At 35.2% G+C, this 12770-nt stretch overlaps 1 protein-coding gene across 3 annotated transcripts in view; it reads right to left on the bottom strand.

The window, feature by feature from the left end:
* The window catches only part of LOC134528080 (sodium/potassium-transporting ATPase subunit alpha-like), a 96101-nt gene that overhangs the window by 3772 nt on the left and 79559 nt on the right, over positions 1-12770 (bottom strand). For all 3 annotated transcript variants that reach the window (XM_063361328.1, XM_063361329.1, XM_063361330.1), the window contains 3 exons: positions 10192-10448; positions 3433-3527; positions 2801-2975 (listed from right to left, as the gene is read on the bottom strand). In XM_063361328.1, the coding sequence (XP_063217398.1) occupies positions 2801-2975; positions 3433-3527; positions 10192-10448 (527 nt within the window). The remainder of the gene's footprint in view (positions 1-2800; positions 2976-3432; positions 3528-10191; positions 10449-12770) is intronic.

Raw genomic sequence — 12770 nt, 5'->3', positions numbered from 1 at the left:
TTTAAATGAGTTTGTAAGAGATGCACAATCCAGCAAAGAAAATAATATTTGTGTTATATTCTGTCCATACAATTGGGTACAAATGCCATTAGTTTAATTTTGAGTATTCAAAATTATAATTTAGTAATATACGTTATTTTGTTTAAATGGTGCTAAAATGTATTGTTTAACTTGAATTTATATTGTTAAATAATGCATTGGCATACATTTAGGTGCTATTTTTGGTTGTTATTGCAGTGTTCCATTAAAACTTGTTCTTAAGAATTGGAGATTCTGAAACTGAAATTAATTCACCAAGTCATAAATTTAAAAGAGGGCAGGCTTTACTGTTCCATGAAACAAGCTGAGTTAAAGATATTGCTTTACATCACGTGCCTGTGCACAAATGTTTAAGGTGACAAAGCTACAAACCACTTGGATATTTACTTAACTCATAATTTTGGGTCAAGTAGTAGGAAGTGTTGAGGAAGGGGGGAGGGAAATTTTAAATTGAATGTACGACCCACGCCACAAGCGTAGATGCTTATCCTTGGATCGACGGCCCCAACATCGTGTCACGTAAGACTAATTAATGGTGGCATCATAAAGCATGTATCAAAAAAAGTTTAGAGCAATGCTGAAGATCAGCCACCTTTACTATCTTTAAAAACAATACAATAAGAATGTTGATTTAATACAATTTCTTGTACATACGTCTTAAGCTATGTCAAACAGATAAACCCAACGATGAACCTAAACAGTTATTGTGAATAACACGATGACCGCACAGACGAACATAATCAAACTTAAATATCAGAGCACATTCCATGGAAGGAAATTAGTAACAAAAAATATATCTAACAGAACAGATGAACACAGTGGGCTAGCAACGACGAAAAGTTTCAACAATGACAGAAAATCCAGACAACACAACAAATCTACGAACCCAACGATGAAGATAAACAGATATTGTAGACAACACAACAAAATCACAGACGAACACAGTAGGTTTCCTATGACAAAACCGTTGTGATGTTTCGGGAACTGGCATCTGTTCCCATCATCAGGCACAAACAGACTGATATTGGACACTGGAAAGATTTTTTTTTATCTGGTAACCTTGTTGAAACAGCACTGCTTCTGCTGTGATTCCTCTCACCTCCCCGTACATCATGTGCCTATCAGCCATCTCTGCGAAAGTAAAGTCTGTCTACCATTAGGTACTGTTTCTCAAATCTTTAATCGCAGCACCGTACTTACTAAACCATCAAAAGTGTGATAATCGCCCAAAACCAAACGCACGAACATACGCAGTGCTGCGGTCGGTATTCCGCGCATGCGAGCTGAATTTACATCTGTTGGCAAACCACAGACATCATTACAAAAACATTTTACAGCTTTTACGTTTGCTTTTGAGCATTTACAATGCCTCCGACGACTGAGAATCCCGCCGACTTTGGAAGTAAGCAAGTGAGATTTGTTTTCTTAGTGCTGAAGGCGTCAAAGAGGCAGAAATTCATCGTCAGAAGAGTGAAATCTATGAAGAAAACATTATGACCAATTAAATGGTACAGAAATGGATTAAAAATTTTAGAGATGGCCGCAAGATCATTCATAATGAGGAACCTTCTGTTATTACTGAAGATTTGGTGTAGAAAGTTGACAAAAAAGTGAAAGAGAACAGATACATTTTATGTTTTCATAAATATTTGATGAGTTTAAGTCAGGGGGCAGACTTCTCTGTGAATGGGATTCAAGAGCTGCTTGTGTAATACGATAAGTGCCTTTAATTGGAGAAGAGTATTCATAAGTAGGTTAAGATACAGAAGTCTACCTTAAAATGGTACTTACTTAAACACGCCTCGTACTTCCACCAACTATCCATTATGATTTACAGCATTCTTCTGGTTGCAAGTGCACTTGACGAACTATTAACATCTGAGCCCTGCTCATCGCCTGCTTCCCGCAGAGCGTTCAAAAACTACGGCACTGTGGTCACGCATCCTTCCAGCCAGTGAAGTGATGCCCTTAGCATTGGAATTTCAAATTTGCGCAATACAGTTTGCACATGTTACTTTGCAGGGTTGAGTTTCCCAATATATTTTCCTTAAAAAAAAATTGCACCTCGATTTCCGAATATCCTGATATTTCATTCCATATTTCCCAAAAAAAAATTACTTACCAAGTTCTAAAAAGTATTTTCATTATGATGTAAATCTTAAATGAGAATTTTCTTTTACGTATCATTTATGGATAGCAGTATTCACACAACTGTAGAAAAAAAAAATTTCATTAATTTTAATGTATGCAATAATTTTGATTGCAGTTCTAGAGTTTAAAAAATTATGGGGACATCGAAACCTCACAACTTATTATTATTATAAACATACCTATAAAGCTAAACACTTGACTATTTACATTGTTGCCACAGAATTTCCAGATCAGTTTTGACAGTTCAAACATTCTCTGACCAAACGTTAAATAATTGCCAGTCATTTTTTAAAATTAAAGTGGTATTTCAATCACACATCCACACCCAAATACAAAAGGTTTATCTGTTTTAAGCAAAAATCACAGTAATGTTTATCTATTCTTTCATATAACCTACATTTGATAAAAAAAAATTAGTTAAAAATTTATTTTAGAATAAAATTTACAATGCGTTATTTCCCTTACTTTTTGAAGTTTTCCCTGACATTTTCATGTTGTCAGAGACCACTTTAAAATTCAACTGTTCATGGTTTTTCATAATTTCCATACATGATGCAACCATAAATTAATTTATATAATTGAAAGTCTAATGACGAAATGCCATACATACCCACTCTTGGCCGTAGGAGTCAACAACATCATTCGTAGTCTTTGAATCCCACTCCTGTCGAATGCCAATGAGTCTTGAAGGCAAGAAGCCATTCTCTGACATCACTATAAAGTACGAGAAGAATCCGGCCGCAGCCTGGATCATTCCAATTTGGCAGTAAGCCATCATCATCAACCTATCACAAAGAATCAGCAATTAAATGTACTTCAAAGTAAGTAATTGTTTTTCACTTCTCCTACCAACTCTCATTTATTTAGTTCATAGCTTGTCTTAAAGGAGGAATGCCTCCAACAATTTGGGGTATAAAAATAGATAACTAAATTCTATTTGACAGATCCTTGTCTTATTTATACAGTATAATCAAAGTACTACTTCACTTATAACTCTTTAAAGAATTCCTAACTTTTAATAACTAAAACTGAGATTTTTTTTAAGAATGTTGTAAAGATATCTCACTGTATGCAGAATGCAGACTATGTAAACTGGGAAGCTATATGAAGCCTTTTTAAAAATGTTCTCTTTCAGGTCGCTGTTATCATCTGGCAATAATATGCAATTGGTTATGCACTATAACATTAACATAAAATACAAAAAATACATATATATAAAAAGCATGTAACGTATATATATACTTTTTATTCGCAAGACTGTCTATTCCTGGTCGTCGTGGTGGCCTTTTCATGATATCAGATTCTGCTTTTTCGTATGCGTACGATATGGCTGGTAACTGCAACAAAATTAAAAATATTTAGTACTACGAAAAATTGTATATTGTATAATTTTAGTTCAAAAATGTGCAAACCATTATAAAAGTCTAACCTAATAACTGACCAGAATGGTTCAGTATCAAGAAAAAATATTATTTAAAACTGCCATGAGCCAAGGCAATATTTTTTACATTTGTAAGTTTCTAATAATTTTTAAAGTAGAATTATTCTTAGATAGATATGTATTTATCGTTGACATTATTTTTCCCTGCCAAAACCCCATCAGTTAGGGTTGTGGCAAAACCTAGGAACCTAGCTTATAACACTCTGCACATGAACTTGGGCATGTTTTATGCATGAGGCATGTTTTTTAAATAAGTACCATTTTTAAATTAGACCGCTGCAGCACTGTGGTTAGGATTCTGCGCATGCAGGCTGTGTACCTACATCTGATGGCCAGAAGCCATTACGGAAACATTCAACAGTTTTTACGTTTGTTTGTGAGTATGTATTTAAATTATGTTCGCCGATTGGAAACCCCTCCTATAATGAAATACGCGCTATGATTTGTTTTCTTAGTGCTAAAAACATGACAGATGACGAAATTCATCGTCAGATCAGTGAAGTATACAGAGAAAACATTCAGATAATGATGAAATCATAAATAATCTGTTCTCTTTAACTTTTTCATCAACTTTCTGCACTAAATCTTCATAAATAACAGAAGTTCACCCACTTTCTTCCTCATCCTGATTATTCGTCCGGCCATCTTTAAAAGCTAACCCATTTCTGTGCCATTCCATTGGTCATAATGTTTTATTCAAACACTTAAGTGATACGACGAATTCCAGCCGCAGTCACATTTTTAGCACTAAGAAATCAAATAACAGCACGTATTTCACAGTCGGCAACATTCTCACTCAGCAGAGGCATTTTAAATACAGTACACTCCCGATTATCCGCGAAATTAAGTGGCAGGGCCACCGTGGATAGTGAAAATCACAGATAATCCGCAAAAGAGCCGAAAATGGGAAACATAAGGAAACATTAATTTCAACATAAAAATCTAAAAATTAATAATGTACAGTAAAAGTTACAATTAACAGTAAAATTTGTTCAATGATGCTAACATTGTAGTATTTTACTGAATAATTAACGTATAATACATTTCAGTTCACATCGTTCCGGGCTGCGCCCTTTTGAGCCCGATGTGCCACCACCTCTCCTCTTACACGCTGCGAGTTCCCTCCTTCCACCACCACCCTCTACGACCGCCCGCCTTAGTGTGTTGTGCGTGCATGTGTCGGCCCGTGCCCACCGATGTGACGTCAGTGCTCCGCTCCCGAGAGTTGCCGAGCGAGGACGAATGGTCAGTGAGTCGCAAGCGCTGCGAGAGGAAGGAGCTTCATGCACCTGTCGTCGTTCTCGGAGATTTTGAGTGATACAGGGGGAAACGGGCCTCACCACACACGGGCTACGTCACGGTCCTGGGAACAGAGTAGCCGGGTCCACATGCCCATTATACATGTGGTGGCGCCTTAGGATTCGACGAACACTTCAACCCCCAATCCGGTAGCACAGTAATGTAAACATAAAAGTGCTCAACCATACGACCAGAAACAAAGTGCGACAGAGATAAAAATAGCAATGCATACAAGCCTACTGCATGAGTTCCGAGAAGGCCTGTGGCGTTTTACTGTATACTGTACACAATACACTCGTCAGTAGAGTTCAAATTTGCTCACTTGTAATAAAATACAGATTTACATGTGTGCTGTATTTTTTCGTAGCATGCGCGGATAATAGGGAGTTTACTGTACTCGCAAACAAACAATAACATGGTTGAATGTTTCCATAATGGCATTTGTGGGTGGCCACCAAATGTAGGTAGACGGCCCGTTAGCACGGAATGCCGACCACAGTAGCCTAACTCCAAAAAAGGTTCTTTAAAAAACCACACCTCGTATTAATTCTTGTTAAACATCCTTCAAATTTAAGTTTTTAGGAAACAGTATGGTTAGGGCACAGAGGTCCTTGGAGACAATATAACTATAATGGCTATCCTGTTCACTACATTACTGCCAAAATTCTCATCAATTCCAAGTGCAGTGACCTGAGATAATGCAGCAGTGGTGAAATCGGTAAAGCACCTTAGGTCGTCTGGGCAGCGTGATTGCATGGTGGCTGCCCTCCACAGCATGTGGATGATACACCACAATAAAGTTCAGTTCTACAGGATATTTTCCCACAGGTATAAAATCTACGACTTATGGGGGAGTTAAACCTGGAACCCGAAACCCACCAGCCACGCGGAAAGGTGACGCAGGCGGTAAGACACTGGACTTGCATTACAGACAACTCTGGTTTAAATCTCGGTTCAACCACCTTGGTTTCGGTTTTATATTGTTCCCCTAAATCACTCCAGGCAGGGCCGTCAAGGGGTGGAGCAGAATTGGGGGAAGGAGGGTGGACTTCCTGGACCCTGGGCACCAGAGGGAGCCTGGTTGATTTAAAATAATAATAATAATAATAATAATAATAATGCATGGTTTATCCTGATATGACAAAATTTACAAGTCTATCATTGATAGAATCCTAAGAAATCTCACAAATTATGTCTTGGTCAGTCATGGCAAGTTAATTGTTGGGTTTAAAATGTTGTAAATTAAATTATAGGGAGGGGTCCCAAAAAATTACTTTCCCACAGGCCCTTAGTTTTTTATTTTGATGGTCCTTACTCAAGGAAAATTCTGGCGTGGTTCCTCACTACATACAACGGCCAATTCTTTTTAAAAACATTCTTGTTCTGAGTAGCATGTTGCTGTTTTTTTGACAGCACTGTCAGATATTAACATCCCTCCACCACCTCCCCCCACCCCCACAAACAATATCACCCACGAAATTAAGAAATAATATTCTGTAAGTTGAAATTCACTGTACTTAACTACGTATTATGACATTAAGACTAGACATCTGCGAATTGTGATTTTTCAGTTCGAATCGAATTCGAATCAAATTTCAAAAAAAATCACGAGATTTGAATTTTTTTCGAATCGAATTTCAGAATATTTATTAAAATAACATAGATCATTAAAAATTTTTAACCCACCTTTGAAAAACTTGTCACATAATTCACAGTTTAAATCAAGTAACTAAAATTAAAGTGAGACTATATTGAAGAAGCACAACCAGATTCTCAAAAATTTAAAAAAAAAATTTGTTGTCTGTAAAGTCGGTTTACGGACGATAGTTTAACGTGACAACGTCATAACAAAACATTGATGAAATGATTGATCCAGAAGAAAAGGAAATATCATATTTGGCCTGAGACTGAGCCGTAATAGGTTTTTGCAACCAAACCATTTAGGCATTAAAAATATTATATTCTTTGAGGAAGAATTTTTTTTTTTAATTTTCTATCTTTTGTATGATAAAATCTACCATTGCATTCTTTTATGAATAAAATTGAATCATTTTTATTGAATTATCACTATTTTGTATGGATACAAAGGAGTGAAATGAAATGTACAATTTAATTAATCAATTTACGTACTTTTATTTGCATTCATTATTCAAATATATTTATTACTTTTGAAATGTTACGTGCGCCGTATTTAGTTTTTACAAGTTCAAAAAAAAAAATTCGCATCTGTTGGGATTCAAACCGAAAACCTTACGATCAGAAAATAGCGCCGCTGACCACTCAGCCACAAGGCCATATTTGATAATTGATAGTTTCAGATGTTATATATATCTTTATAAAAATTTTGTTCACGGTAGGGGAATAATATTATTTCGTTTTTATAACACGATTTTATAACAAATACGCATTCCTAATACACGAAAATTATTTATAAGGTATTACAATATTTTTTAAAACATTGTGCTAAAGATCCCGGTTATAATTTGAATTATTATGTGTAACTGTAAAACACCATTGTTGGTTTAAAACGTATTTGAATATTCAACATTACTTTTAAATAACCGTACCGATTGTGCTGAAAATCGGTGGACGATCGTTAAATTACATAATATTAATAATTCAAACGACGAAAATATGATTGAAAAGTCAAATCGATGGTTGTTCCAATCGAGTGGAAGAGAGATGCCACGCATGAGTACAATGAGCAAACAGGAACATCCGTAGCAGGACACTTTTTCGTGCGTGCAGCCGGCGTTCATCGATTTATTACACGTTGTCACATCAAAATATCACAGCATAAGGAAGTGGTACAAAAAAAAGTTACAAATTTACCGTTTTTATCGCTTAAGCATCGCACATTTTATTCTAAACTCAAGTTTATAATTAGGGGTGAGACCGTGGGTTCACTCAGCTGAGTTTTGAAATAAACAAACACCGTCGTATCACTGCGCCGCATCAGCAAGTGATAGGCTGAATTCATCTTGCGCGCCAAGCACTAGTTGCAACACACACACTTCAGTACAGTCGGTGCTAATAAAATAACGGAGAAGTAATATAACAGGAAGCACCGTAGCACTTTCTTCAGTGTAGGTGGTTCATTTGCAAAGAAAAAACTATGCACTTTACGCCTAATAGCCGTCTTCACAAAATCATCACAAGTTATGATAACAGGATACTCAAGTTTCCTTTTCTTCCCGGGAGTTATTAATGTCCCAGTGTCCTGTAATTCTTTCCTTGCACGAAGCACACTGCTCTTCGAAACACCCGTAAATTCCGCAGTTAAACTCGCGATATCGTTCACACGACAATCCGGATATTTGTCTGAAAATGTTTTTAAAACATTCAACACAATAGTTTTCTGTGCACTTTTCAAAGGCTTTCCCGTTCTGTGCTTTACAAAACTCGGTCCGGCGTCAGCCATAACAAACCGTGCGCGCGAATCCGAAATACAACTGTTGTGCCGGGCATCAACTGTACACTGTACACACGGCGTCTGCTAACATAATTGTAAGTAAATACTTGCTGACACATTAAACTGTATTGGATATTAATGGTGAAAAGCTATAATGCTATAGAACAATTGTTATAAAAAAGGCAGTGTAAAAATACTTACAAATGATACGTAACCAAGGGACTATTTCTTGTGCATGAATAATGTGCATGGCGGCCGGCAGCCAATGAAAATGTTTACAAGAGGCTTTGTTTATTCCAAAACCCAGGTAGATGAACGGAGAATACTATTATGCAGAAAAAAAAATTTAAAGTAATCCATAAAAACAAAACCTATTCATGGAAAGTACGTTTATTTAAAAAGTAGACTTTGCAAAAGCACGCCAAATAATTTAAATTAATGAGTGATGCAATAAAACAATTTTATTCAACATAAAAAAAAAAGAAACCCGTAACAAGAACGTGATTATAACTATAGGTACGCATAACGATCGGGCGGGTTAACTCGGTTCCTGACAAAGCGCGTGCGTGCATGCAGTCTGCGAGCTATCGATATCAATTTCGACTACGTGCGCGCGCTCTATACAGGAATACAGGAATCAACACAACCAAACTGGCGCTGCTTACGTTTTTATAAGCGGTATAAAGCGACTACCGATACGTTAAAGATGAAGTTTATAACTTTTAAAAACAACTTTAAAATACAATTTACACATCAGATTACTTTGTAATAGGATTAATTAAGTTAGTAAGCAGTTTTATCAGAACGAACGGCGTAAACTGCGTAAAGCAATAGGCGCGTTGTAAACAACGGAAATTTATTGCATTACTTCAAATGAGGTTAAAAGGGACAGAAATAAAATGGTTCAAATAACGTGAAAACGTAAATAACTGTAACGTAAATAAGGGGTTTCACTGTATAATTTTTTGTAAGTGGAAGATGTAATCGTCCATTTACATTTCTTTTAAAAATGAGGAGGGGGGGAATGTCTTATAGTGTATCCGGGCCAGATTTTGCAAGTCGAATTATTGTAAAATGAATTCGATTCAAATTGACGAATCAAATATCAAAAAATTTGAACTCGAATTTGGAAATTTCGAGTATTCGTAGAACCCTAATTAAGACTAGGGATGGACCAATCGAATCATCAGAACCATCAAATTCCATCAAATCTCTAGTATTCAAAAGATTAGAGATTCAAGGAAAAATATACTATGAAAAATATTCAAAATTTCAACAATGACAATTCGTAAGTTTGGTAGGTCTATTTGAGTTTTTCGTTATACCAATTCCATTACAGATTCCCAAGATATTATACTTTGAATATGTAATTACATATACATTTACCAAAACCAACATTTAAAGGGTTGAATGTTACAACTCTATAGTTAATTTTTATTTATTTATTTTCCCCTTGGTATTAAAATTTGTATTCAAGGAAAAGATATGAGATACTACTTGTGATTTTGATTCGAGAAGACTGGTATTGGCCCATCACTGATTATGACATAGTCTCAACGACACCGGGATCATAAGAGGTGTATGATGAATAGTTCGCTGTAATGACATGACAACTCCACAAAGTTTGCTCTTCACTGATTTATTACATGCGCTCCATAAACCATGTGAGCCGGCATACAGTCCTTGGAGTGTGCGGATCCAACGGGAAATGGTGCAGTGTGGCCCCATGTGGCGAGGGAAATGGATAATGCTGTTTCATTGCGGTCTGGAGGCGTCGGCGAAGAGCAGTGTTGGGAGGATGAGGCCCCACTGTAAGGACTAAGCGAGACAAGACACCGATCGAACTGACCATGTCCGTGCCAAAGTCGATGGCCAGAATGGCCACGCTGCCCAGGGGCAGCGGGATGCTGATGACGATGAACATGATGAAGGGCAGGATCTCCGGGATGTTGGACGTGAGCGTGTACGCGATGGACTTCTTCAGGTTGTCGAAGATCAGCCGGCCCTCCTCCACGCCCGTCACGATCGAGGCGAAGTTGTCGTCCAGCAGGATCATGTCGGCGGCCTGCTTGGAGACGTCAGACCCGGCGATGCCCATCGCCACGCCTGCGCAGGAAAAAATTTGTCTGTACTTTTACACAAGATTCCATTGGAAACCAGTTACCAAGAAATAGTTTCCAATACTACAAGAAAGATATTGTAACTTTGTATAACACATGCCTATGGTTATTTATGCATATATGAAATACATTTTACGAGATAATAATAAGTATTTCTAACAATAAATCCACACATAATATTATATTTTAAATGATGTTTCATTTAACACATTTTTTTAAACCATGTAAAAGATAATTGACAATTCAACATTTAGAATTTATTTTGTTGTATAATGTGCGCAGTTAATACTGGAAAGCTATTCAGGGAATGGTTAATAAATAGCTTTAACTATTTAAGGTACTAGGACAACATAAAGCATAAATGTCAGGGTAATAATATTAACCCAGTATTACTGCGAGCACTATTTTGTAGTGATACAGTTGTGTTCTTGTAAATATAAAAATTTACAGATATTTATAATTTTACATGAATATTAATATTACATTTACAAAAAAATTACAGCATAAACATAAAAAAAACTATGCTGTGACATTTAAAAAGTCATCTACATACAATTACAAACACACAGTAAAATTATGATGCTGTAAAACATTATTATAGATAATATAGAACATAAACACAGTGAATCTAAATGCCAAAGAAACAATAAAGTGTGAAATTTTCGATTAATTTCATGAGAGAGAAAAAACTGCTTACGGTGTTACTTTTAAAATTAATATTTACCTAAAATTTGCTGACTTGGTGAAATAAGCCATATAAGGATCTGAAGGATTTTAAAGTTTGTTTTTTATCAGCTAATGAATAAATAACCCCTTTATAAACTAAGGGCTTACGATATAGAAGTTTTAGTTACCTAGTAGGCCTACATAGTTCCTCCTAGGGAATTTTTTTGTAGGTAAATACCATATATTTTTGGATAAGTATGAATGCATTACCATTGCATATGAGATTATAACAAAATTATAATATACTATCAGAACCTGGCAGAAGTTTTCCTGCCAGAGTTAATTTATTTATCTCTATATATCTAAAATGGATAGTTTGTACCTATGTAATCTAGAATATATAAAGCAATTAAAATGGTTGTCCATTTTAAACTCACTCACCAAATTACAGTCACAATCACTATTTGTTGTTATTGAGGATTAAGGAAAGTAAAAATCACACTATACTAATGTTAATGGCAATCTGTTGAACGGAATAGAAGTTGATGCACAGCAGCGCCATCTAGTGGCGTGTTACAAAAAATGGATAGCATAAAAACCTTATCCATGAAATACACTTTGATGTGCCAACTTTCATGGTGATCGGTGAAACAGTGTCGTAGTTTATCAACGTCATACATAAATACATACATACCAACATCCTATTATATATATATATATATACACACACACACACATATAGTATATAGACACACACATATCATATATAGTATATAGACACACACACACACTAGCAGACACGACAGACGTTCTGTTCACACGTTTTAAATTCGAAAATTAAAAATATTTATAAATAAGTTGTAATTGTTTAGACCGCTTTGATGAAAATGTATATAAAAAACACGATCATAGCGCTTCCTACCGGATCCAATGTAAAACTTCCAAAGATCAACAACAACATTAATTTAATTAATTAATCTAAAAAACATTATTTATTGGATCAAATTGTGAATGTAAACCATTCTTGAATCCACCTGAACAAAAAAAAAAAAGCGGACCCGACAGACGTCCTGTTTAAACGTAAATCCAAAAATTATAAATTTATAATATATATAATTTTAATTTTTATATATTCTTTAAACTATAATTATTATGTTTTTTTTTATTTTATAAATGTTATAATTTATTTTACAGACTTATATTTTTATTTTCAAAGAGGCATTCAATACGTCATAAGTTCCATAGAATGAAATGAGAACTGACAATTTAAAGTTGTAAGTTCAGTTGATTGTTATTGAATCCATGTGTATACATCATTAAAAGTCATGAAAAATAGTGTAAAATACTCACTTCAATACTGCACCTTACAAATATTGCGCAATGTATATTTTTTAATTACACTTCGAAACGTTGAATCAAATGAGAACAGACAATTTTTTGTAAGTTAAGTTGATTGGTATTGAACGCACGTGTATGCATCATTAAAATTCACGAAAAATCATGTAAAATACCCACTTCAATACTGCACCTCACAAATTTGCACAATGTATATTTTTAATTATACTTTAAAATGTTATTTCAATAAATAATAATATAATATTACCAATAAACACACAATTCTATTTTAATTTTAATGTAATAA

The sequence above is a fragment of the Bacillus rossius genome, chromosome 1, assembly GCF_032445375.1.
Source record: "Bacillus rossius redtenbacheri isolate Brsri chromosome 1, Brsri_v3, whole genome shotgun sequence".
Lineage (NCBI taxonomy): Eukaryota > Metazoa > Arthropoda > Insecta > Phasmatodea > Bacillidae > Bacillus > Bacillus rossius.
This window is presented reverse-complemented; position numbering and strand designations above follow the sequence as displayed.